This window comes from Hippoglossus stenolepis, chromosome 18 (genome assembly GCF_022539355.2).
Source record: "Hippoglossus stenolepis isolate QCI-W04-F060 chromosome 18, HSTE1.2, whole genome shotgun sequence".
In the NCBI taxonomy this organism is placed as follows: domain Eukaryota; kingdom Metazoa; phylum Chordata; class Actinopteri; order Pleuronectiformes; family Pleuronectidae; genus Hippoglossus; species Hippoglossus stenolepis.
The window spans coordinates 8,725,009-8,748,406 of record NC_061500.1 but is presented as its reverse complement, the minus strand read 5'-3'; the positions used below and the strand labels follow the sequence as shown (position 1 = coordinate 8,748,406).

The following is a 23,398-nucleotide window of genomic DNA, read 5'->3' as shown; positions in this document are numbered from 1 at the left end:
TGTTTTCATCTTTTCATTGACTTGGTTTTGTTTTGAGTTTATTTTGCAGCATTGATTTGAGAAAACAATCACTTTAGATCTGCAGGACACTGGGAGCTATGTGTCCCTGAGACAGACCACTGTCCACTGGTATTAAAATCCCAGCAGGCACTTGTTGAGTGAATATGCGAGAACAGAGTCACTCAAGCAGCGGTTCATTCACATAAAAAATTGAATGATGCACCTCACGCGGCTCACGATGTGGTGACGTGCGTCTTAATGAACTTGCCGCGCAATAACGCCGCGCTGTCATCCAAAGTGAGCGGGGACGCGTGCGAGGCGTCACACTGACCGACTCCTGTCACGGCTCCTGCAGACGCACGATCGGGCTCCTTGCTCCTGGAACGTGCAGCGGTGATGGAGTGTGTGGATGTGGAGTAGAGAGGGAGGGACAGAGTGAGGGGGGGGGTCCTCTACTGGCTGATGCTGATGCACCTGCCTTCTTTTTCCTTCACGCGACCCCCAGCCTCCAGCACACTCACTTCGCCGTGTCGAGCGCGTGAAAGCGAACGATGAGCTCCTCTCTCCCAAAAAGCGAGTCCGCTACTTCTCTGCTCAGGTCGTCGGGGCTCAGCCGCAGGTCCGCGCACTCGGACCACGGTCCGCACGCGCACCGGGGTCACCGCTCTCACCATCCTCATCCCACCGGAGCTGGAGGCGGGGATGACGCGGGCTGGACGGACGAATGCGAGCCGAGTGCCCGCAGACCTCTCTGCCGGCCAAGACACGCCGACCCCCGAGGAGACGATCACCACCGGGTGCAGAAGAGCCACTCTCACCGGCAAGCCAGCCTGCTGGAGGACGGTCCCCCTCAGGAGGATGCGAGGCACAGAGCGAGCCGACATCAGAAGGAGCGCAGCAACTCCACCAGGTCCAAACACCCCCATCCGCAGCACGACTCCCCGAGAGGTGAGCCGCCTCCTGCAGCGCATCACCAGGGCAGGAGGACCTCTCCAACTCCGTCTTACCCGAAGCACACGGACGACGCGGATTTCTTCTTCGAGCCCAGGGAGAGAGTGATCACCGGCTCGTCCTCCAGCCTCAGCTCGGACACACCTGCCTCCGGTGCACCTGTCCGGCCCGCGGGGCGCCGCACATCCAAGAGACTGAGCGGGACCTCGTCTGAATACGACTCCAGTCTCCATCCCATAGTGAAGTCAGTGTTCGGCCAGGTAAGACGGCATGCAGAGGAAATTACACCCTTTGAAAACGTGGTGGAAGTATACAGACTCAAAGCTGCAGAGGAAACCACATTATCATTTAAAACATTTGATCATTTGTAGAAATGCAATAACAATTCTGTCCAATCTTCATATCACTCAACACTCACTCATGCACTGTTAAGTGTGTGGGTGTATTATCGTGTAACACCATGAACAGGGCGAGATTTCAAGCTGTAAATTAAATAAAAAACCATCAGCAGTAGAATGAATCAAGAAACCAGAGTCAGAGTTTTTACTTGGAACTGGCACAAACTTTCAGTCATGTTATACACAAAGAGGGAGATGATGGGCTACCAATGCAGTCATCAATGTCTTTCACTCTGGTCAAATTCATCTAAATTACATAATCTCAATGGGCTTCACAGCCTCATCCACAATGATCCACAGCCCATCATCTCTGTGAGGAAGGAAAAGCTCCAATAGATGTGGTTCTCAAAGAGAGGAAGCAGCAAGTGGAGCCATCGCTGGGGACATTGCAACCAACGAAATAGCTAATTTATAAAGTCCATCACTGAAAGTATATATTCAGTACTAATTGATCAATTAATTAGTTATTTAAATTGATCATCACTAATTCCAGTATAACAGGGGCCCGGGTTACTCTCCGTCAACACTATGCACACATTGTATTTTAACGTAGTAAATGTTTTACTACATTATTAAAAGTGCAGAACCAGCTTCACAGGTGAGATGACACATTGAGACACAGTGTGACCAAGCCTGTGGTCGCTTCGCCTCAGTGCAGCTGATTAAAAATGGATGTGTGCTTTCAGTCCAAATCTCGATGGCAGGGTCGGATGGGGGTGGTTGGTTCTGGGATGAAAGTGACTGTGTTCACATTGGGATCATGTATCCCAATGTGAACACAGGTCACTTTCATTGTGGCCGAGGGATCAACTTTCTTTGGAAAACTTTTTCAGGGATGAGAGGTTGTCAACACACACGCACACACACACACACACACGGCCACACGGTCACACAGGTAAGTTCATCTTCACCCTGACACCACATTCAGGTGAGAAGTTCTGATAAGATATAATCTGATATTTATACTTTTACTGACAGCATACAGATATAAAGGTTCTATCTCTCCTTCCCTGCATCACCTGTTCACCACTAACACATCACCTTTCCACGAGACACCATACCCCCCCTCCCCTGTCCACACAGATCTCGTACAGCTGCAGAACATCCCGTCTCTCATTTTCTCTTTCTTGTGTCGCTGAAATCCTTCTTTCTGCGTTGATGATAAAAAGCTCAAGAGGAGACAATTACCTCCCTGTGCGCTAATGTGTTCCAGAAATAACTCCTCTCAATCCAGGCCAGAGCTTCAATCAGTCTTAGGGGTTCCGGCGAGGGCAAAAATCTGTGCGGTGCTGTGCTACTACATAAAGTCTCCACAGCTGCTGACACATGTGCTAGTTGGTAGTTTGTCATTTCCATCAAATCTGTGAATGATCAGGTGAAGATTTGTGATGGAGCAGTGAGCACGGCATTGTGTTGTTGTGCATTTGAAGGGCTGTGACGGCTGCGGCAGCTCTGGATGTGTTGAAGTATAAAAAAACAAGATTATTCATGTCAGAAGTTTACAAGCAAAGTGACTGTGACTATATTTTGGGACTGAATCATCAAGTTATTGAAGGGCAGGCTCGTTTGTGTGTTTTCTGTGACGTCGCGAAGTTCAGTCATGCCCAGCGGCCAATGACTTTGTGAGTGGACAAAAGTTAGTTGTGCGCATCAGTGTTTGTGTGACAGGAAGCCAGAGAGAGAGAGAGAGAGAGAGAGAGAGAGAGAGAGAGAGAGAGAGAGAGAGAGAGAGAGAGAGAGAGAGAGAGTGGGTGAATGATGTATGTGTGACAATGAAAAGAAAGAAAATTCCAAGACAGCTTGAAATGTCCACGTGTCTGCACCTGCTCAGCATCTTACTCAAGCTGTTTCATTGTAGTGACCACGCACACACGCACACACGCACACACACACACACACACACACACACACACACACACACACACACACACACGTCCTTAATGCTCTTTGAATACATGTGACGCAGGGTGAGATACTGCACACTCCCGATAACTCACTGGTTTCCTATTTTTTCTTATGTAACATCAAGATCTGCATACTATCCCAACAGAACTCATTCAGTGCACCAAGCTAAAAATAGCACATCAAGACCTGATTATGAGAAACTGGAGGAGGGCTGGAATTTTTTTAAAATTCTATTTATTTAATTATTCAGTTTTTCTATTTTTGCCTCGGTGAAAACATTCGCATCTTTTGGCAAACATGCAACCTGCCAGAGCCAATCTGAGAAGTAAAAGAGCAGGTCTGCAGCAGGAGGAGACATGTGTCTCCCAGCTACCAGTTTATAATCCCAGTTTTCATATTCATTAGATGAATCACGATTACCAAAAGGCTGGTGTGGGGGGGTTATAGGATAAGGGCGAATGTGATCTGCAGCTCGTGGTTAAATATACGATTCATTAGATTTTGCACCACGGTTGACCAAACTCTGCACATTTGAGTGTTTAAGGTCACACCAGAAACCTTGTTGAAGGACAGAACGTGAGTTCTTTGTCCCTGCAGGAAATGTGGTTTCTATTTTTAGAGATTCTCCATTCTCAGATTTGGCGACCTTCACTGACCTTGTTGTACAAATCCTCGCAGGAAAGCTGAAGTGCGCAGCAGAGACGGGTTATTATCAGACCTTTGTTCTCTGCTGTTGAGAAATGACTATTTAGAGACATGATTTTTTTTTTTTTCAAATTAAATATAGATGAAAGGATATGTGTATTAACCAGCAGAGGGAGCAAGTACTGTTTGTACTAATAGGGTTGAACTCAGACTGTGTGTGTGTGTGTGTGTGTGTGTGTGTGTGTGTGTGTGTGTGTGTGTGTGTGTGTGTGTGTGTGTGTGTGTGTGACAGAGAGAGGGGGGGAGAGGGAGAGAGAGATTTACAGTCCTCTGTGTGTCACATCAGGGAAAAGTGACAGCGCAGGGGAAGAAAGTGAAGGAGGCAAGGATGAAGGACATGACAGGAAAGGGAGGAAAGAGAGGAGAGTTACTTTTATGGTCGTTATATAATTCAGACACTTATCAGCTCTCACTTGCCTGCTCCCACCTGACAGGTCCGAGGACAATGTGAGGAAAGGTCCTCACACACAGATTAGCCCTTCACTTCCTCCTGCAACTCATCCTTTACACTCCCAGATGCTGACGTTTCCTGTCTCTCTGTCCCTTTTCCCGTTTTTTTTTTTACAACACCTCCCTTCCTCTTATCCCTCGTTCTCCTGCCGGGGGTCACGCTGACCTTGATGACATCTCAGAGGAAATGACAAGACAGAGGAGGTGTGCTGGAGAGGAAAAAAACATGATTCTGGAAATAAGGAGATATAAGGGAGAGGAAAAAGAGAGCGAAGCATCATCGTATTCACCACAGGCATATGCCTCCAGTATGTGGAGAGTATGGCAGGCTATTTTTAGACACACATGGGTATTTTTATATCTCTGCCGGCAAAGGAGGAGGTAGAAAAATTCCCTCTTTGGTTAAATCCCTTTTTTGAGATGGGGATTAGGCAGTGAGATGAAAGAGCGATGTTAAGTGTATGCGTCTGCTTGATGATGCTGAATATTTATGGAGGGAAATCAGTGAGAGACACTTCGAGACAGAGGACAAGGGATAAATGAATCAGAGGGAAAAACAACAACAGAGGTTTAATTGACTGGAATGAGACTTATCTATTTTATTTTTACCCCCCTTCTGACGCACTAGCCCTTTAATTAGACTAACAGCTGGAAAAATGGTGCCACGCCAGAATAATCATTATGAAAGTTACAGATTTCAGCTCCTCTGATGTGAATGAATTAATCGAATGGAGGATTAAACTGTGACGTCTCAGCCCGAGCACAAGAGGATGACGCAAGTCTGCATTTTTTATGTTTTTTATTTTTTATGTCCTCCGATGACGACAGAAACATACGCACAAAAACTCTCAGGGTCACATTTCTTTTTTATCACATTCAATCCGTCGTCTTGTCATCCAGACACATGGCTTAAATGACTACTTTGAACAAAAATTATTATATTTCTTCACATTTTGCTAAAGAAAAGAGATTTCCTTATCTTACAAAAGAACAGGAAGAAAAAGATTGATGATGAACCCATGAGAGACCCTTCTTCTACATCTCTTCTCCATCTCCCAGCTCATTTAACACACTTGATGGCAGTAGATTTGACCTCAAAATCTTCATTTAAAAGCAAAAGCAATTATTAATATTCTCTCTTGGAATTAGCCTCCTGTCTAGTGCATGTATTTAGCTTTTTTTTAATATGCTGCAAGAATAATGCTGCTGTTAGAAATCAGAGAAGTGATTTAGTTTAATGGGTCTTTGCCCCAAAAATCATCTAATAACCAGATAATGTTTTTCTCCTGAGATGTCAGCAGGAAAGCAGTTATGTAAATGTGTGAAGTCTAAGTGGGAGAGATGGTGTGGCAGAAAGAGAAGAATAGAGAGATAGAGAGAGGAGAGATGGATCTCATGCCCGTGCACACTGTGGTCTGACATTATGAGAACTGACGGCTCCTGTGTCTGTCGTCTGATGTGTTCTGAAGTTCACAATGAGCCTCCGGTGAGAGGATGGATGAATCATCCGCAGAGGAGCACAGAGGAGCCGCGGAGACGCTGAATGGGAGCGAGGTCTGAAACGGCTCCGGCGTGAATGTGTTCATTAAAAATAGCAGAGAATAGACAAGGTCGAACACGGAGAGGGAAACTCGGAAGTGCATTTGTGCCACAGTCACCTCAGGAGTGAAGGCGTCCAGATTTAAAAAAAAACCAAAGTGTGGGTAAATGCTGGATGTTGTGCTTCATCATTTTGGAAGCGGTGGTGGAAGAAGTGATTGAATCCCTTCAAAGTTTGGTTGCGCTTATTGTTATGACGTTTGAGCTTCACTGTGCACAACGATGCACGTGCATGAACCCTGTTTTCACAATGCAAAGATCTATGTCGATCTATGAGCATTAGTTTAAGCAGATGTAATTGAACCTACACTAATTATTATTGAAAGCAGAGAGTATTTATACGTCTTCAACCAACTGGAGGCATGACACAATACAAATTCTCCTCTGTGAGTCCTTAAAAACATATTCTTAAACAGGTTTATATTCTTAAAAATTATATATCGACCTCTGAGCCTTATTAATAAAGATTCAGATCAGTGTCTCTGGTTAGCGATTTAGGACCAAGAATTAGGTTAATTTACTAAACAAATTCAGTTAATTTGTTTATTTATTTTATAGTTTAATTTACTGAGTTTGGTTCATTGGAGACTTGCAACATGTCCAGGGTGCACCCCCGCCTCTCGCCCAATGTCAGATAACATAATATAGAAATAAACACCTTTTATTTTAAGTACAATACTTGAACACTTTCACTGTTTGCCACTGGTTTGTAGAGATGCTACTGTTTTGTCTTCAAGGCTGACGAGAAATTTGTGTGTGTGTGTGTGTGTGTGTGTGTGTGTGTGTGTGTGTGTGTGTGTGTGAAAGGCTGAAAGAGAGCATTTACTGCATTTGCACATCCTTGGTGGTTCAGGATCCTTTGTTATTTCTTGCACATTTTGGCTTTCATCTGTATTCAAGCCCTTCAAGCTTACCATGACTTTGTGATGCTTTTACGTCAGGGTGTGTGTGTGTGTGTGTGTGTGTGTGTGTGTGTGTGTGTGTGTGTGTGTGTGTGTGTGTGTGTGTGTGTGTGTGTGTGTGTGTGTGTGTGTGTGTGTGTGTGTGTGTGTTTGTGTGGGAGAGGGAGAGAGAGATAGAGAAAGAGAGAGGGAGAGAGTGGGGAGAGAAGGGGGAAGAGAAAGCGTGTTATATTTTTAGCTTCACAGCCCCTCATGTGTGTTTAATCGAGTGTGTATGTGTGTGTGTGTGTGTGTTTGGATTAGTGTCTCCGGCATCTTGCTCAGGGGAAGGTAATGTTGTCCGAACGAGCCTCTTCTGTCACATTCGCATAGATGGTTTAAATGCGTAGGGGAGAGGGTGAGGGAAAAAGAGCAAGGGACAGACGGACGGACAGAACGAGAGAGAGAAAGAGCGAGGGTGAGAGAGAGAGAGAGAGAGAGAGAGAGAGAGAGAGAGAGAGAGAGAGAGAGAGAGGGTAGAGGGGAGGGAGGGAGGGAGGAAATACACTGTAGGAGAGAGGATGGAATGAATAAGCAATCTTGCTTTTTCTACTCCTGGCGCTTGCATCTCGCTCTGTTCACATTGCATGCTCCCTCTCCCTCGCTAATCTTTTTTGTTTTTCTGATCTGTCCTCCGTTCTTGTTTACACGTTTCCTCCTTTGTCTCAGTGTTCCTCCCCTCGTACCTCCCAGTGCCCTTGCCTGTGGGTCCTCCCTGCACACGTCTCCGTCCTCTCCCTCCTCACCTCTCTCCACCTCCTATGATACCTCCGCTCCGCTCCCCGCTTTTTCCCAAACGTCCTCTTGTATTAGTCAATGACCCACTGAACCCTCTCTCCCTCTCTAGTCACTCCTATTCCCATGCATGCCCGGACACATATGCAAACACACATGCATACACGTGCACTCCCATACAGGCACACCAACACAGACACAGTTAGAGAGAAAACATAAAACAGGAAGGATTTTTCTTTTTTTGCAATGGGCAACTCTGTAAAGTCGCTCAAAATTTTCACCAAGAAGGTAAGGTCGAGGTTTTTCATTTAGCTGTGGTCTCCTTGAATCCCCTGCATGTTTGTCTCATGGTGTGTCCCCCAACCTGACCCAAGGCTTTTTGACTGGACCTGTACTGGTTGACTGCTTCTGTCTGACTGGACTGTTGCCCCGTGTCTTGTGATGCAAAGGAGGACAAATGAAGGATATTTCAAGACAAATCTTATTGTCTCATGCTTTTATTTTAGTCATTATTTGCGATAGAGTGTCTTAGTCTTGATTGTTGTCGCAGGACCTTGTTGACCGCCTTTAAAACTCATTCCGTGTGGATCACACTGCTGCGTTAATCCGACATTTGCATCCTATTATGAGTCTTTTTGGATAAACGTCATCTCAGTTCTAATCACTGCGTCGTATCGCTCGCTGGAAAACAAATCTCGGATGGGTCAGAGAAGTTGCTGCTTGATCTTGACCCCGTCGGCTGAGTTGAAAATAAGGGGAATTTAGATCCTGTCGATAAACTTTAGAGTTGACCCGATCGCACTGGTCTGCTGGATGTGAGGCAGTGATTCGTAATTATTTTTTTTGAAAAACTCAAGGCCCCGTAACCTTCGCTTGTACAATGTGTGTCTAACATTCACTGTCCTCATTGTATTCCTGCAAAGACGCTCAGACGATCCCAGAAAAAAGACTTCTCTTCATATCAGCAGCTGCACATCCTTGAGGAAGCACAAGCAACTGTTGACGCCATCTGTGCATAACATGGATGGTTTGCTGGAGAAGTTCTTGCTTGACTAGAGCCCTTTTTGGGGGGTTGGGGATGGGTTGTTATATAAATGCAAGCGCGTTGCTTCGTAGTACTTTTTCTGGCGCGATATACCCGAAGACAGCCCAGCTCCATGCCTCACTTGGTCAGATTACCCTTTGGGCATCCGTTCCTGTGGTGGGGACTTTAGGAATGCATGAAGAGGTGGCATGGCAACAGATGGAGAGTGAAGGTCATTTGTAGAGCATACTAATACTACGTGCGACTGCGCGAAGTACAAAAATGCATATTAATTTTCTTTTATTCTGTATGCATGCAAATGTCTCATTGGCTTTACTGCGACATCCATCTGAAGACAGGCACGAGCTCACGTCTGAGAGATTTGAGGCAGCAGCAAAAATGGCCTCGGGGTAATTCGCTGTGACACGAGTCGACTTCACGTGCTTGTCGCTGGGTTTTTAGCCACTGAGTTGGACGTCGGTAATTGAAGACCTGACGCGCATTTTAGTGTTTTATAAAGAGATGCTACTGTTTAAATGGGGTTTATATCTGCTTGGAAAAAATGGGTGGAAGTAATTGAAGAGTACATTTTATTGTGTAGTGTAGCATTCTGCATTTAGCCTCAGATGAAACTGCTTCTCTAATTCAGATATCAGTCAGGTTGGATGGTTGGACTTTATCCGGCAGTGGACGCATGTTTTTAGTCTCTGTAATTGGGTTGATTTCTGTGAGAACAACTTCTGCCCCCTAGTTGACGGGCTAATTGGTGATTATATTTAAACAGCTGACTAAACCTCAACGTAATCTTCTAGACCACATGATGATTTGGTGCGTAAAGTCTCCTCCAAATAAGCCTGTCTGACCACAGGGTTTCTGACAGTTTGTCACTGCAGCTACTGTGGTGAGAGCATATTATTGTAAGAGTTAGAGCAGAAGATAGAAAAATACAAAGATTAGACTATCAGCTATAAATTGCAATTATTCTTTACAGTAGAAAATGTGCAGGTGAAAACTGGAACAAACTGATTCGAGAGCAGTTGCATGAAAACAGGCGGTGGATTGTTGCTATAGAGGCTTGGTGCTGTTCTGTTGTGCATGAGTCCCCTTCCCTCCAGCTGAGGTGCTGACTGAGGTGCTTTCCTCCACCATGACAGACCTGACTACACCTCTGCATGACTGACAGACCTCCTGCTTTAGAACCCCCCCATCCATCCCACCTCCATGTTCGCCCCATGCTACCACAAGCTGAGTCACGGTCTCTACCCCTGTCTTTGCCCCTGCTCCCATGTCTGGCCCCCCTGCCCCGGATGCTGCTCCAGGACCAGAAGAAGAACTACAAAGCAGTGCAGTCCTGTGAGGAGGGGGGCTCTGGGGGGGCCTATCTTGAGCCGCTAGTGGCCCTGGCCCAGAACGGAGCCAACATGCACAACGTGCTGGGGCCCGCGTGCATCTTTCTACGCAAGGGCTTCGCTGAGAGCCGGCAGGCTGTACGTAAGTCCAGAAAATATCATGTGCATGCATGCCAGGAGAGATTAGCACACAATGCAGTACACACACAGTAACTGGAACTCACCATGAATGTGTGTGGTAATCACCTCTCACTTTAATGTCAGCACTAAGAGCATGTAAGTCAGCGTGGTGCAACTGAGAAGATGGTATTGTGACAACGTGTGTGTGTGTGTGTGTGTGTGTGTGTGTGTGTGTGTGTGTGTGTGTGGTGTGTGTGTGTGTGTGTGTGTGTGTGTGTGTGTGTGTGTGTTTGTGTGTGTGTGTTTGTGTCTGAGGCTGCATTACCCATAAACACATGGACATTTCTCAGAGGATTATTAAATCATGCAGCGGTGGCAGAAATGATTTTTACCTGGAGATTATTTCTCTGTCTGTTTCCTGCTGTGATGACACATGTCAAGTTCTTGTCATTAAAGAAAACAGGGATGTTGAACCTTTCAGTGTTCTCAACTGCGTGTTTACTGACTCCTCTAAAGACCAGTTCTCAGATGGCTGTTGGTGTTGGGATTGAGTCATTTTAGTTGAATGGAGCAGCAGATAAAAGAAGAAATAAAAGAACTAGCGCATATGTTGAGTTTTTTCCGTCGTTTCTGCAAATCCACGCAAGCGGCAAACTTGAAAAAACACATAACTTCACAACGGATACAGCAAATGTGTCAGATTCCTTTCTACTCTTAAAAATCCTATATTATTAAATATCTAATCTTCTTTCTGCTATTTTTTACTTTTATCCCAAAACGTAACTATGTGTTATTATTTGCCCAAGTATCTCAGAGTGCCAAGAATCTACATGTTTTATAGCATCCGAACACTTCAGCAGGAGGTGTCAAAGCTCTTCCTCTCTGGCTGGAGGGAGACCTGCAGACTCTTGGCACTGTGGCACATACTTGTAGTTGCCTATTTATTAGATTTACGGTGTCATGTTGTGTGAGGAATGATGCACATTGGCATGATTTTCAAAAATATCAGCAGTTTTTGTTTCCTGACTCTTCGCTGTGATCCTTCACAGGATCGAGAGCTGAGGCCAGAAGAAATGGATGGTACGTTACATTTCAGGGCTGTAAAGAATGCAAATTAATAATTTAAATCCTCATATCATTTAAACCTTTATCTCACACTCATACGTGATTTCTCCGCCTCTCAGAGTTGCGCGAGGCTTTCAGGGAGTTCGACAAAGACAAAGATGGCTTCATCGGCTGCAAAGACCTGGGGAACTGCATGAGGACTATGGGCTACATGCCGACGGAGATGGAGCTGATAGAGCTGAGTCAGCAGATCAACATGAACCGTGAGTGAAACCGTGAATTATTTCCACTATTAATTCAAACACAAAGCTTCAGCCGGAGCATGAATGAAATACGCTTTGTCCCTCTCGACTTCCTCCCCTCCCTCTGTCTCCCAGTGGGAGGACATGTTGACTTTGAGGACTTCGTTGAACTCATGGGGCCCAAACTTCTGGCTGAAACTGCGGACATGATTGGGGTGAAAGAGCTGAGAGATGCATTTAAGGAGGTGAGGAAAGTCAGGAGAAAAAAGGTTTAAAAATATATATATAACCGATAGAATTTCCCAATGGGTTTAAATCGGGTCAAAGTAAAAAAAAACACTTTTACGTCAGATCGGCATGACAACAATCTTTAGGATGTTCACTCATATTTAAGAGAATTTTGTTAATTGCTTCTCTTATTTGTCTTTTTTCTCTTCATTTCAGTTTGACACAAATGGCGATGGCCAGATCAGCACAGCGGAACTTAGAGAGGCGATGAAGAAACTTCTTGGACAACAGGTACAGAACTACTGGGAGAGTCTTATTTCTCCATTCAGTATTTAAACGTGAGCTTGCACCATATAAAGTGGAACCCCCTCACAATCTGTGTTCTCCAGGTTGGACACAGAGATCTGGAGGACATCCTACGAGACATAGATCTGAACGGAGATGGACACGTGGACTTTGAAGGTGAAGGATAACATCCAACATCGTTTGCAAATCACACATGTTACTCCTCCTTCCGACAGTTGATCTGAACATGCACACACGTTGCAAATCCCAGCATGTGTCGAGCTGAAATCCCAACACCACGCTGGTGTGGGGATGAAGGCAGTAGGTCTGTCAGATTATCTCCATACCGAGGGATTATGCCACCTCGTAGATTACACACAGAGAAACAGATGCATGCAGGCTGCCAGGGATAAAAATATCAGGGAATGCTGCTGCTCAGAAAACTGCAAACTGCTTAGAGGGTAGATTTCAGGGAAAAAACTAAAAACACTGTCTGTGACTTTTAGTTACAAGCCCTGATTCATATTTTTAAGTAGTTAAAACCCACAGAGAAAGCTGAATTGAAACAAATTGCATTCATTCATGAGAAAAACTAAACATGATCAGTATTAATGAACAAGTACTATTTTATCATGTGCCTGAATACATGCAGCTCATGGTTAATGTGCATACCCCAAAACAAAAAACCTATGTCTTGCAGCTGTGCGAATTTGTTATTGTGTGTTGAGTTTACTTATATTTTTATTGCAATAATGTATTGTGACCTTTTTAGGTTTAAGCGTAATCAAGGGCAGGGGTTGCAAGTTAGCCTCGGCTAGAAATCCTACATGCAGCTCATGTCTGTCCTGCAACCTGTGTCGCTGCATAGTCCCTGACAAACACAAATAAATGAATAAATACATGCACCAGTGCAGCGTCATACATTTTACTGTCGATTTTAACTAACACAGGTGATTGACCGTCCTTTTTAAAACTGTCCTTCTCTTTAATTGACAGAGTTTGTGCGGATGATGTCTCGGTGAGTTTGCCGCAGATCGAGAGCCGAGACGTTCAAAAAACCCGAACGTGGAGGAGACGCTGACGGATCTTAAACTTCTGAAACTGACGATGAACACGAGATCAAATACATATCAACCCCCTGGCCTGAAACTGCCACGCTGAAGCACAGAGGCTGACCACTGTTGCCAGGAGCCACACTGTTGATGACGATATGCTGCTGCTGTTTCTTATTGAGCATCAACACAGTCAACAGCTGCATTTCTAACTTTATATATATAAAAAATAGAAGAAGAAGAAGCCTATTTTCCTTTAGTGACGACATTTTTAACGATGATGTTGTTTCTGACCCGATGGGCAACGTGATGTTTGTGTCATTTTGCTCAGACACTATTTGTAACAGTAGCATTTAAGAGGAACGCATTTGCACCAACGACACAATGCCAGCAAACCACACATACAACACATTCCTTTATAATGCCGAGAAGCACAAATACAATTATAGCAATATGGGGAATATTCCATGTGATCCTGTTTGAAGCTGTGCGTTTGTGTTTTGTGCATACTGTTTTTCTCTCTGCACCCTAAACTGTAGGATTATTATCTCCCTCATTAAATCTTAAAATAAATAAATGAATAATATATAATTTAATATATATGTATATAAGCTTATTTTCCTTTAGTAGAGACATTTCTATAATGCCGTTGTGGGTAATGTGATGTTTGAGACAGTTGTTGAACCCTGGTTAGGGCGAGCCAATGTTTTGTAGTTCTATGTAATGTAGCACTGACGCAGTTCATTCTGCGTATCTTACTGTGATATATATATGTAACCTTCAGTGTGCATAAGGTGAACAGATTCTTTTCGACTGCAACGTTTCCTGACTACTGTGAAGGGCCTTTTTAAAATTCCAGTATATTTTCCTGATTCTGAATATTACTTTGCATGAATACTCAGACAATAAAAGCCCCGTCTCTACCTAACTAACAGCGGTAGATTATCAACAGAGACTTAAAACTACAGCGGAAAGATGGACGTTGTTATTGCTTTAATTATTATCAGAGACCTCCGATACGTGTGCTTGTTTTGGGGATATTAGGAATCTACTGGTTCTGAAGTGATTTTTCACTTTGGTGCAGCATTTTCACTTTTAACTTTTGATACCTCAAATTCAATCGAACCATCAACCTCAACCATCAGCCGCCCCTACAGCACAATCCCTACTTCCATTTCGTTGTACCCCCCCCCACCTTCATTATCAATAGTCTAAGCCGCATTAGCTTCTATATGACAAAAAAAGCCAAAGAAAGTTTCTAAAAATGTTATTTGAGTCTCATGCGGTGAATTAAGATTATGCAGTATGTTCTAGAAATATGATTCACTGGATCTTGTTTTTAAAATGGCTGTCAAAATGCCCTTTGTTTCCTTGGGCAGAGAAATTATTACTGACTGTTCCTGACTGGGCATGGGTATATATGCATGTTCTAAAGCTAAGATATTCTTCTAAGGGGAAATCTGACTTTGTGATTTTACTTGTCTTAACTGTGTGAAACTATGCATGCTAGAAAACAACAGCAATTTGTAGCATAAATAAAGATAATATAAATAAAGATTTTTATTGGACAGACTAATGTGTGTTTTTTCTCTTGACTGTTTTTTCCCAGTTGTAATTTAATTGGGGGCTCGGCAAATAACAAAAAATGTAATAACAACAACAACAATAATATAACTTATTTTCTATAGCTACAGCATGCTTTACATATAACATTTTTTGATTTTAACAACAAACATCTGTTAAATCCATATCTGTTACCATAAAACAGCTGGTGTCTTTTAAATATTGCATTATTTTCATTCCAATAATATACTGGTGATGTAATGGTTATTTCCCAGTCTTTGGTTGTTGGGGGTTGAGAGTGTGGTGGGTGCTACATTTACTGTGTGTAGGTGTTACAGTATGTACGTACTTGTTGTCAACATCTTGATCGCTCCCTGGTGGCCAACACACTCCGTCACACACAAGTCTCCATGGACGCTTGAAGGTTTGCTCCTCCTGCTGTTCCCTCTGTTCCTTATCCTGCAGCACCATCATCAGGAGGAGCTCATTGATCTGGATATATATATATATATAGATCTATATATATATATAGATAAGCAATTGGCTAATGTATTGGATATTTTTTACTCCTTAATATTGGTGTTTGAATGGGCCCCCGAAAAGACACAGTCCGGTCAGGTTGTAATTAATAGTCTGCTGTTAGTTACATCACAACACTTTTCATTATTTTAGTCTATTGTTGTCTATTTTATTTTTTATTGTGATTTAAAAAATTATATTTACATTATTTTTTCAAGAATAATGTTCAATACCCTCACTGTTTTTAAAGTGTAAAATCAGTATCGGCCCCCAGAAATACACATCGGTCGAATCTAATTAATAGTCTCTTACTTTCATTATATAACTATTGTTACTAATTGAATAATGTTAAATATCCTCACTGTGATGAGGTGGTGTTTGTATTGGCTCCAAACAAATCCATGTAGGTCAGGCTCTAATTAATAGTCTGCTGTTGATTGGATTTTTAATTATTTTATTCTATTTATTATTTTGATATTATTATTATTTTGATATTAGTATGGTCATATAACTGATTATTATTAGAATTATTATTATTGTTGTTCAAAACCCTCACTATAGTGAAGTGTCACCAAGACATGTCCACTCATTACCTCTGTGTTTATCCCCTGAGGAGTGTGAATCCTTTCAGTCTGGTGCTGGTTGATCCTCGGTCCGTTTGGAGCCGGTGTGTCTGCAGCAGCACCGACATGCACACGGTGTCTCCGTGAGTCCGACCCGGGGGGAGTGATGGGATTGTGGGGCTGACTGCTGCAGAAACTTGGGCTGTGGAGGACTTGTGTTTGCTCTGTTTTCCTGCTGTTTAAAGCTGATAACAACCGAACACAGAGTGTGAGAGATCCCTGAGCTTCAGTCATGACATGAGGCCAGATGGAGAAACGCCTGAGACCGTCTGTCGCTTCAATCCTCCCCCGATCAGCACTGACGCTTAGTGCGTTAATTCCGGAGCCTGGTCAGAGCTGCTTCATTTGGAGAAGTTGTGCTAATATGCAGCTAAAGTGCTGTGTCTAGATATCAGTGAATCAACTGAACTCTTACTATCACTCTGGAGTTTTTTAAGTGTTTACCAGCTTTATCATTTTGTTTTATTGTTTTATTTTTTCCTTTATTTAACCAGGAAGACACAGTATCTCTTCCTTCAGGGAGAGCTGGTTCAAGGTGAGCAGCAGTGAGGTAAGAGATTTTAAAATATACATATAAACAGGGTCGAATAAGATAAGATAAGATAAGATAAGATAGGATAAGATAATATAAGATAATCATTTATTGGTCCCACAATGGGGAAATTTGCGATATTGCAGCAGCAAGAGTAAAAAATAGGCAACAGTAATAAGAAACATGCAATACTTGAGTGAAAGAATAATAATACTTAAGTGTAAGGAAATATACAAAATATAGAACAATATGAATGGAATAAAAACGAAAATATATACAGTGTAAAAACAAGAAAACTATGTGCAGTGTGATAATATGTACAATAAATCACACAAACACACTAAAACACAGCAAACTTATTAAAAACATACAAAAAAAGGAAAACGTATGAATCTGTGGCTAAAATGATCATTAATGAGACACATTTAAGATGTTACTATATATTATTATCGATATTAACTCATATGAAAATGTTATCTATATACATTTTTGGCCATATTGCCCAGTCCAAGTTTGACACAATTACATTTTAGGCTTTATTATTTATTTGATTTTAATTAAATCTAGAAATATTCTTACTGTTTTCTTAATTATTACAATACAAGAGATAAACATTTTATGACTGATATTAAAGTGTTATTTGAACTACACAGCTCACAGTTGAACTCTAGCTGTGAGTCAGTAACTCACAATCGACTCCCTCATTATAATTTACTCTCTGCACTCAGCCACTTTGTGTCTGACAGCTGACAGAGAACTAAGATAACTGCTGTCACTTTACAATTGTAACCAACAGTCATTGCCTCGTTGTTGAAAAGCAAAAAATAACTCTTACTCATGGTGTCAGGAAATGAGGCAATTTCATTCTTAAGAAATAAAAAGAGGAAGAATTTCAGCATAGCAGCCTCTCACAGGGGCACCCACAACCAATATGTCCGTTTTAAACCGTTGACCAAGATCATAGAATATATCAGTAACATGTCAATATAATAACATAAATAATATTTTATCATAGAAACATATGCTGTATATTGTGCTGAAACATTGGGAGAACATTTGGGATTATTAAGATTTGACTCTTCTGTGACTTGTTTCTTTGTCCCACGCAGACGATGATCTTCCCCTGATGTCACAGAAGCCCAGAGGACTCGACCGAAAGCTGATGTCTCCAGGGTTGTGTGCGTTGTGGTTGTGTCGCCTCTTGTTCTTAGCATGACTCTGTTTCCTGCTGACAACCTGCTGTGTCTCGGTCTCTCCATCACTGTGTGGTTCGGTCTCCTCTTCGTCCTCATGATCGTGCCGTCTGTACTCGGAGTCTCCTTCGGTTTGCGCAGACTCTACATGAGGACACTTCTCAGGATCTTTGAGGTGAGCTTGGTGACCTTTGACCTTTTGCATTCACGTGTTATTGAACCAGGGTCTTTGGTGAAATTAAATGTTATTTTATTGAGCTTATTTATTTATTGTACAACATTTTGAGACAAATATCTTACACTATCTCTAAAGCACTGTGACAATTATGGACCCTAGAGTTATTAGTACATTTGACACACTAAAACAGTGGTAATCCTATTTGATAAACACATGCATTCTTTGTTGGACGGGACAGATTGTGAGACACATGGGACATGTTGGTCCTCTCCCTCAGGGATGTAGGCTTTGGAACAGGCCTCTGGGACAAACAAGCTTTTAGCCATGGGACAGCCAATTGAGGTGGTGTACATACATCAGGGAGCTTAGACTCCTGGGACGAAGTTAGATTTATTTTGGGACATTTTGCAAAATGTTTTCCTCCTTCCCTGGAGGTTGTGGGACAGTCGGAGGCAGCTGTTGTAATCCAGTTGTCGCACCTTTAGAATTGGGCTCAGCATGAGTCGCTGTTTGATTCCCTGTAGCAGCTCAGTGGCCGTCAATAGTGTGGTTTGGTTGTTTTATTTAGCGTACACATCGAGCGGTGGTTCTTTTCTCCAGGTCCAGGTGGCACAGCAGTCTGATGCATCCAAACTGTGACCTACTTACGCTTGAGTAAGTCAATCAAAGGGTAGAGGACTGAATTTGTCGAGTGTGGCTGTAAGTTCCCAGCAGCTGCAAGCTTCTCATGAAAGAGCATGTCGTCCCAACCTTCTCTTCTACAGAGCTGTGGACTCCAAGAATCATTTTGCCTTATTTCACCACTTTCATCATAGATAATGTTAAAACAAGTGAATGACGGCTTTAGGGGGGATCAATTGGCAGAAGTTGAATAAACTATTCAGAAATACGTTTTTATTAATAGTGTTTCATCACCTAAGAATCGTTGTATTTTCTTGTGTATTACTTCTAATGCAACTTCATATTTGCTGGTCATTAGTTGTGTGTCTGTATGTAAGTCAGCCTCAGTTCTTACTCTTACCGTGCTGGACATCAAACATCAGTGTAAACGTAAAAAATACAAACCTGAATTGATCTAATTCGCTAATCTAGTTATCTGATTGTGTTGTCTCTTGAATTAGTGGGCGACGATACGAATGGAGATTGAAGCGAAGAAAAAGAATCAGGAACTCTATAAACCATATAGCACTGGTATACAAATACTATTTTCACATTTCTCATTCATGAAGGCCTATTGTATATATATATATATATATTTTTCCATTATCTCAAATATGTGTTTTTTTTTCTTCCCAATCTCATCGTAGGTATCATAGCCAAAGAACCACTATCCTCTTTGCAGCAGGAGATCCAGGAGCTTCGTGGTTGTCTGCGCTCAGAGGCGGAGTTCGAAATGACGGACATCTTCTACTTCTGCCGGAGAGGCGTGGAGAGCATCGTGGACGATGAGGTGACCAAGCGCTTTTCAGCCCAGGAACTGGAAAGCTGGAACCTACTGACCCGAAGCAGCTACAACTTCCGTCACATAAGTCTGAGACTCACAGCCCTGTGGGGCTTGGGGGTCCTCGTCCGCTACGGGGTCCTGCTGCCTCTCAGGTCAGAGCCACACACAGGCAGATTCATCTGATGGTCAAGTTGCTGACTGGGTAAATAAGTGCTTCACAATTCTCTTTCCTGCAGGGTTACTCTGGCAGTCACTGGCATTAGTTTGCTCCTAGTCCTGACAACCTTGGTGGCGGTTTTACCAAATACAGAGTAAGTTTTGTCCAGTTCCCATAATTGTTCAAAGTGCGCGTGAGACGTCATGTAATCAGACAATCTCAGGTTTAAAACATAGACTGTATGTAAAGATGGATGAAACAGGCTCAAATCCTCCAGGTGTACAAAAATGAAGCTAAAATAACTTGAATACAAAAGTACTTTGGCTTTTTAGTTTTAGTTTGGTCCAAGAGGGTGTTATTGAACTATTCTCCAGCCAGCCACCAGGCGGCGATCCAGATTTGGTTTCACCTCTGTCATGTTGTCCATCTCTATAGTTGATTGGTTTAAAATGACAATATTTTAAAGTTTGAATCAGTAATTCAGGAGCTGCAGTGATTGTTGTTGCATTAAGCTCTGTGTCTTCAGTGTAAGGTTTTACCTGAGTGAGAAGATTCAGATGATGTGTTACCGCATCTGTGTCAGATCTCTCACAGCGATCATCACCTATCACAACAGGTACACACAACCTTTAACATTTTATCTATTGTTTATATACATACTGTGATACTGTGATATTTTCTTATTTTTAAATATCTGTGGTTTTGATCTGGGATGTAAGTTGAGTGTCTGTGTATTTAATAAACTTGTTTAATCGCAGCGGGAACAAACCTCAGAACGGTGGCATCTGTGTTGCCAATCATACAACACCCATTGATGTCATCATCTTGGCCAATGATGGCTGCTACTCTCTGGTAGAAACGTGACTTAACGATTATGAAATGTTCCTGTTACGCTGTTCGAGATGTTGTTGTCGTGCTGAACTAGACTTTGACTTGTGTCTCAGATTGGCCAGGCTCACAGAGGGTTGATGGGAATGATACAAAGAGCCATGGGCAGATCCTCCCAGCACATCTGGTTTGACAGATCAGAAGTCAAAGACAGACACCTAGTGGCCAAAAGGTAACACTGCACCATCACTAACCCTAACCCAATACAATATGAAGTCTTTACTGTCTCTACGACTGCTGTATTATTAGTTAGCAGGCCTTTATTACCATGTAAACAAATAGATTTCAGATTTTAAACAATATAGCTTCCATCAGCAATCATTATTTTACAGATTTGGCTCTCGTAATGATTTGGTCTTGATTATTCTTCTGACACTTTATCCATCAATCTTAATCTACAGAGTAGAAATTATTCACAGATTTCTATTAAATATTTTGATGAATGTATCTTCTGTCATTTCAGGCTTGGTGATCACGTTGCTGATAAAACCAAACAGCCCATCCTCATGTTCCCTGAGGGTGTGTATCATAAAGCTGTAGAGTTCCAAAAACTGATGATGACGATACTTGTAAATACATGAAGTTTGTTGTTCAGTGTACGAGCTCATGGTGTCATCAGCAGGTACTTGCATCAATAACACATCAGTGATGATGTTTAAAAAGGGCAGCTTTGAAATTGACTGCACTGTTTATCCAGTTGCCATCAAGGTAGGAACCCCTGTGTTTTTTCTACTTTCTGCTTATGTAGCTTGTACAAAGGCTTGATTCGACTGTATTTCCTTGTCAAAGTACGACCCTCGGTTTGGTGACGCTTTCTGGAACAGCAGTAAGTTCGGCCTGGTGACTTATCTGCTGAGGATGATGAGCAGCTGGGCCATCGTCTGCAGTGTTTGGTATCTACCACCAATGAACAGAGAGGTGAAACTACGTCACAACAAAACAACTCATTCAACTTTAGACAAACTGTTATTTCCTCTGTCTACTGAATAACTTCTTGTTTATTGTCCTTTTATAGGAAGGAGAGGACGCAGTGCAGTTTGCAAACAGAGTTAAAGCTGCTATAGCTGCACAAGGAGGCTTAGTGGATCTAATTTGGTGAGTCATTGTTTCATATAAATGCCATGATATACATCAGCCACACTAGATGTGGTAATGGTTGTAAAAAGACGGGGGTGGGGGTTCAAATGGCATAAGAGCAGATTATCAGCAGGGACAGAAACAGTGAGGTATTATGCTCCTGAAGCTGAATTACAGTCTTGGTCAGACACTGTGTCTGAGTCTGTGTGTGTGTGTGTGTGTGTGTGTGTGTGTGCGTGCGTGCGTGCGTGCGTGTGTGTGTCCCTCTCCCTCCTCTCTGCTCTCAGGGACGGAGGCCTGAAACGAGCCAAAGTGAAAGACGCTTATAAAGAAGAGCAACAGAAGCTCTACAGCAAAGTTCTTGTGGGCGAACAGGACCAGAAGGATCAGAGCGGTGACAAACATTTAGAGGATGAAAATCCTGAAGAGGAAAGAAATGACCAAGATTTAAGAAAAGGACAATGATGCCACAATAATGTTTACTTTTACTTTGAAATGGTAAATGTGATTTACCAAAATAAGAATTTATTTTCTGGAATTTTTACCAGGCCAAAGAAAAGCATTTAAGTGTATGTTTTGACATTTATCTTTTTATTAGTATTGCATTTATATTTATACATATTTATTTCTTGATTGATTGATAATATATGTTATTTATTTTATGTTGTCACCATAGACTGTATTTAAAAATGGACGACGCATCTCCACTTCCTCCCACTATCCAGAAATAAAGCATAAAATATCCTGGAGCTGCAGTAGTGAGGTCCCGCAGATACACATGCTCGACCAATCACAAGTCAGTCTCAGCTGTCAATCGATAACTTTGTTTCCTTTTTTAAACAGCAGGAGTCAGTGTTCAGACATGAACCGTCCTGATTCTAATAACATGAGAACATTTCTTCCAAATGGATCTACAGACTGATTCAGAACTAAATAACTGTTTGAAATCTTCCACACCCACTCTGACATACTCAGGGCCGTGGAGATCATTAGCACTTATGTGCATTGGGCAGGAAGGAAATCTACTCTAGAGAGGTTGTCAGTCCATTAATGGACTGAAACAGACAAAGCAAAGAAACATACCCAGAGTATTTTAGAGCCTTCAATCTGTCTGATCTGCAGATGGAGGAGAATCTGTGCAGAAAGTGGCACCGCAGCCTGATAAACATTCAAAGTGGAGCAGCATGTGAAACTGAATCCAACCGTATGAAACCTATCAGCTGTCAAAGGCTTGTCAGGTATCCCGTCCTCTCTCCAAGTAACAGCCTGGGAATTATTAGAGCGGAGAGTTCTGGTGGTTTGAGACGACTTAAATGTTGAGGCAGGAATAGATGTGACAACTGATTATTACAGAACAAGACAAGGCGTCTTGTCTAGAAATACAATTCCAGACACAATTACTTGTAAAAGCCTCTGCAGAGCTCTCAGTATGTGAGCCTGAGGCTGCACCAAACCACAGAGGAAGCTATTCTTTTCTTTATTAAGTCATCTGCCAAATTTCTAATCTATAAATTGATCATTTTGCAGTAATCACTATACTCAGTCCATGCAATCTGCCCACTTCACTTGTTGATATTACTCCTCTGCCACAATATACACAGTCAGACTGCAGTGAATCTGTTCTCAGTGGATCAGTGGAAAGCTGCAAGCTCGGCACGTCATCGAGGAGGAAACACATCGACAGCTGCAGGAGCGCAGGTGCTGCAACAACAGACACATACACAGTCAGTCGCAGGTCATTTGTGAACGGGTCCGGATTGGATTTAAGTAGTTAAGTACATCTCAGCCAATGGCAAAATTCAATTCCTATAGCCAGATTTTAACCAGTAGAGGGCAGTCACTAAGCATAATACTATATAAAGTGTAGAATTTAAACTCTTTTGCACTTTAAATGTCAAGATTTGGGCGTGAAAACACTACTCGATACCTAAAGACAATTGTTTTCTGCTGAGAAAAAAGGTTTAGGGGTTTAGTTACTCTTTAAGTTTAACGAAGACACAGTCAAACAAGGAAGCAGGGATTATAAAAATGTGTGTAGAGGATATGGGATGATGCTGGTGCAGAGTGACAGGTGTGAATAGGTGTGAATAGGTGTGAACAGGCATCAGGTGTGTCCTCTGTGCTGCAGTGTGTGATGTGATGTGAATGATCCACACACACTCAGCATGAGGTCAA

General features: G+C 42.5%; 2 protein-coding genes across 6 annotated transcripts; both read left to right on the top strand.

Annotated features, from left to right (window-relative positions):
* The first annotated feature begins 429 nt into the window (after positions 1-429).
* LOC118098199 (calcium-binding protein 1) lies at positions 430-14,621 on the top strand. Of its 3 annotated transcripts, none has more exons than XM_035141802.2 (8): positions 430-1,211; positions 10,028-10,195; positions 11,227-11,257; positions 11,362-11,505; positions 11,620-11,729; positions 11,929-12,003; positions 12,102-12,174; positions 12,994-14,621. In XM_035141802.2, the coding sequence occupies exons 1-8, from the start codon at positions 552-554 to the stop codon at positions 13,017-13,019; spliced, it is 1,287 nt and encodes a 428-aa protein (XP_034997693.1). In that variant the 5' UTR covers positions 430-551; the 3' UTR covers positions 13,020-14,621. The 3 variants fall into 3 exon arrangements, with proteins under 3 accessions (XP_034997693.1, XP_034997694.1, XP_034997696.2); XM_035141805.2 differs by lacking the exon at positions 430-1,211 and adding an exon at positions 7,432-7,972; XM_035141803.2 differs by lacking the exon at positions 10,028-10,195.
* Positions 14,622-15,738: 1,117 nt separating this feature from the next.
* On the top strand, positions 15,739-22,037 carry LOC118098023 (glycerol-3-phosphate acyltransferase 4). Of its 3 annotated transcripts, XM_035141397.2 has the most exons (14): positions 15,739-15,837; positions 16,249-16,304; positions 17,396-17,654; positions 18,779-18,848; positions 18,965-19,253; positions 19,338-19,412; positions 19,785-19,874; positions 20,017-20,110; positions 20,203-20,318; positions 20,610-20,665; positions 20,769-20,854; positions 20,936-21,064; positions 21,162-21,241; positions 21,511-22,037. In XM_035141397.2, the coding sequence occupies exons 3-14, from the start codon at positions 17,499-17,501 to the stop codon at positions 21,686-21,688; spliced, it is 1,419 nt and encodes a 472-aa protein (XP_034997288.2). In that variant the 5' UTR covers positions 15,739-15,837; positions 16,249-16,304; positions 17,396-17,498; the 3' UTR covers positions 21,689-22,037. The 3 variants fall into 3 exon arrangements, with proteins under 3 accessions (XP_034997288.2, XP_034997286.2, XP_034997290.2); XM_035141395.2 differs by having other exon boundaries at positions 15,750-16,304; XM_035141399.2 differs by lacking the exons at positions 15,739-15,837; positions 16,249-16,304; positions 18,779-18,848 and having other exon boundaries at positions 17,527-17,654.
* Positions 22,038-23,398: the final 1,361 nt, after the last annotated feature.

Bases quoted from the DNA above. Each gene is read 5' to 3' on its own strand.
- LOC118098199 (XM_035141802.2), top strand. From the start codon at position 552: ATGAGCTCCTCTCTCCCAAAAAGCGAGTCCGCTACTTCTCTGCTCAGG. The intron at 1,212-10,027 runs GTAAGACGGCAT...ATGCTGCTCCAG, and splicing joins TGAAGTCAGTGTTCGGCCAG to GACCAGAAGAAGAACTACAA. The intron at 11,506-11,619 runs GTGAGTGAAACC...TCTGTCTCCCAG, and splicing joins TCAGCAGATCAACATGAACC to TGGGAGGACATGTTGACTTT.
- LOC118098023 (XM_035141397.2), top strand. From the start codon at position 17,499: ATGACTCTGTTTCCTGCTGACAACCTGCTGTGTCTCGGTCTCTCCATC. The intron at 20,855-20,935 runs GTAGGAACCCCT...TCCTTGTCAAAG, and splicing joins TTTATCCAGTTGCCATCAAG to TACGACCCTCGGTTTGGTGA. The intron at 21,065-21,161 runs GTGAAACTACGT...GTCCTTTTATAG, and splicing joins TACCACCAATGAACAGAGAG to GAAGGAGAGGACGCAGTGCA.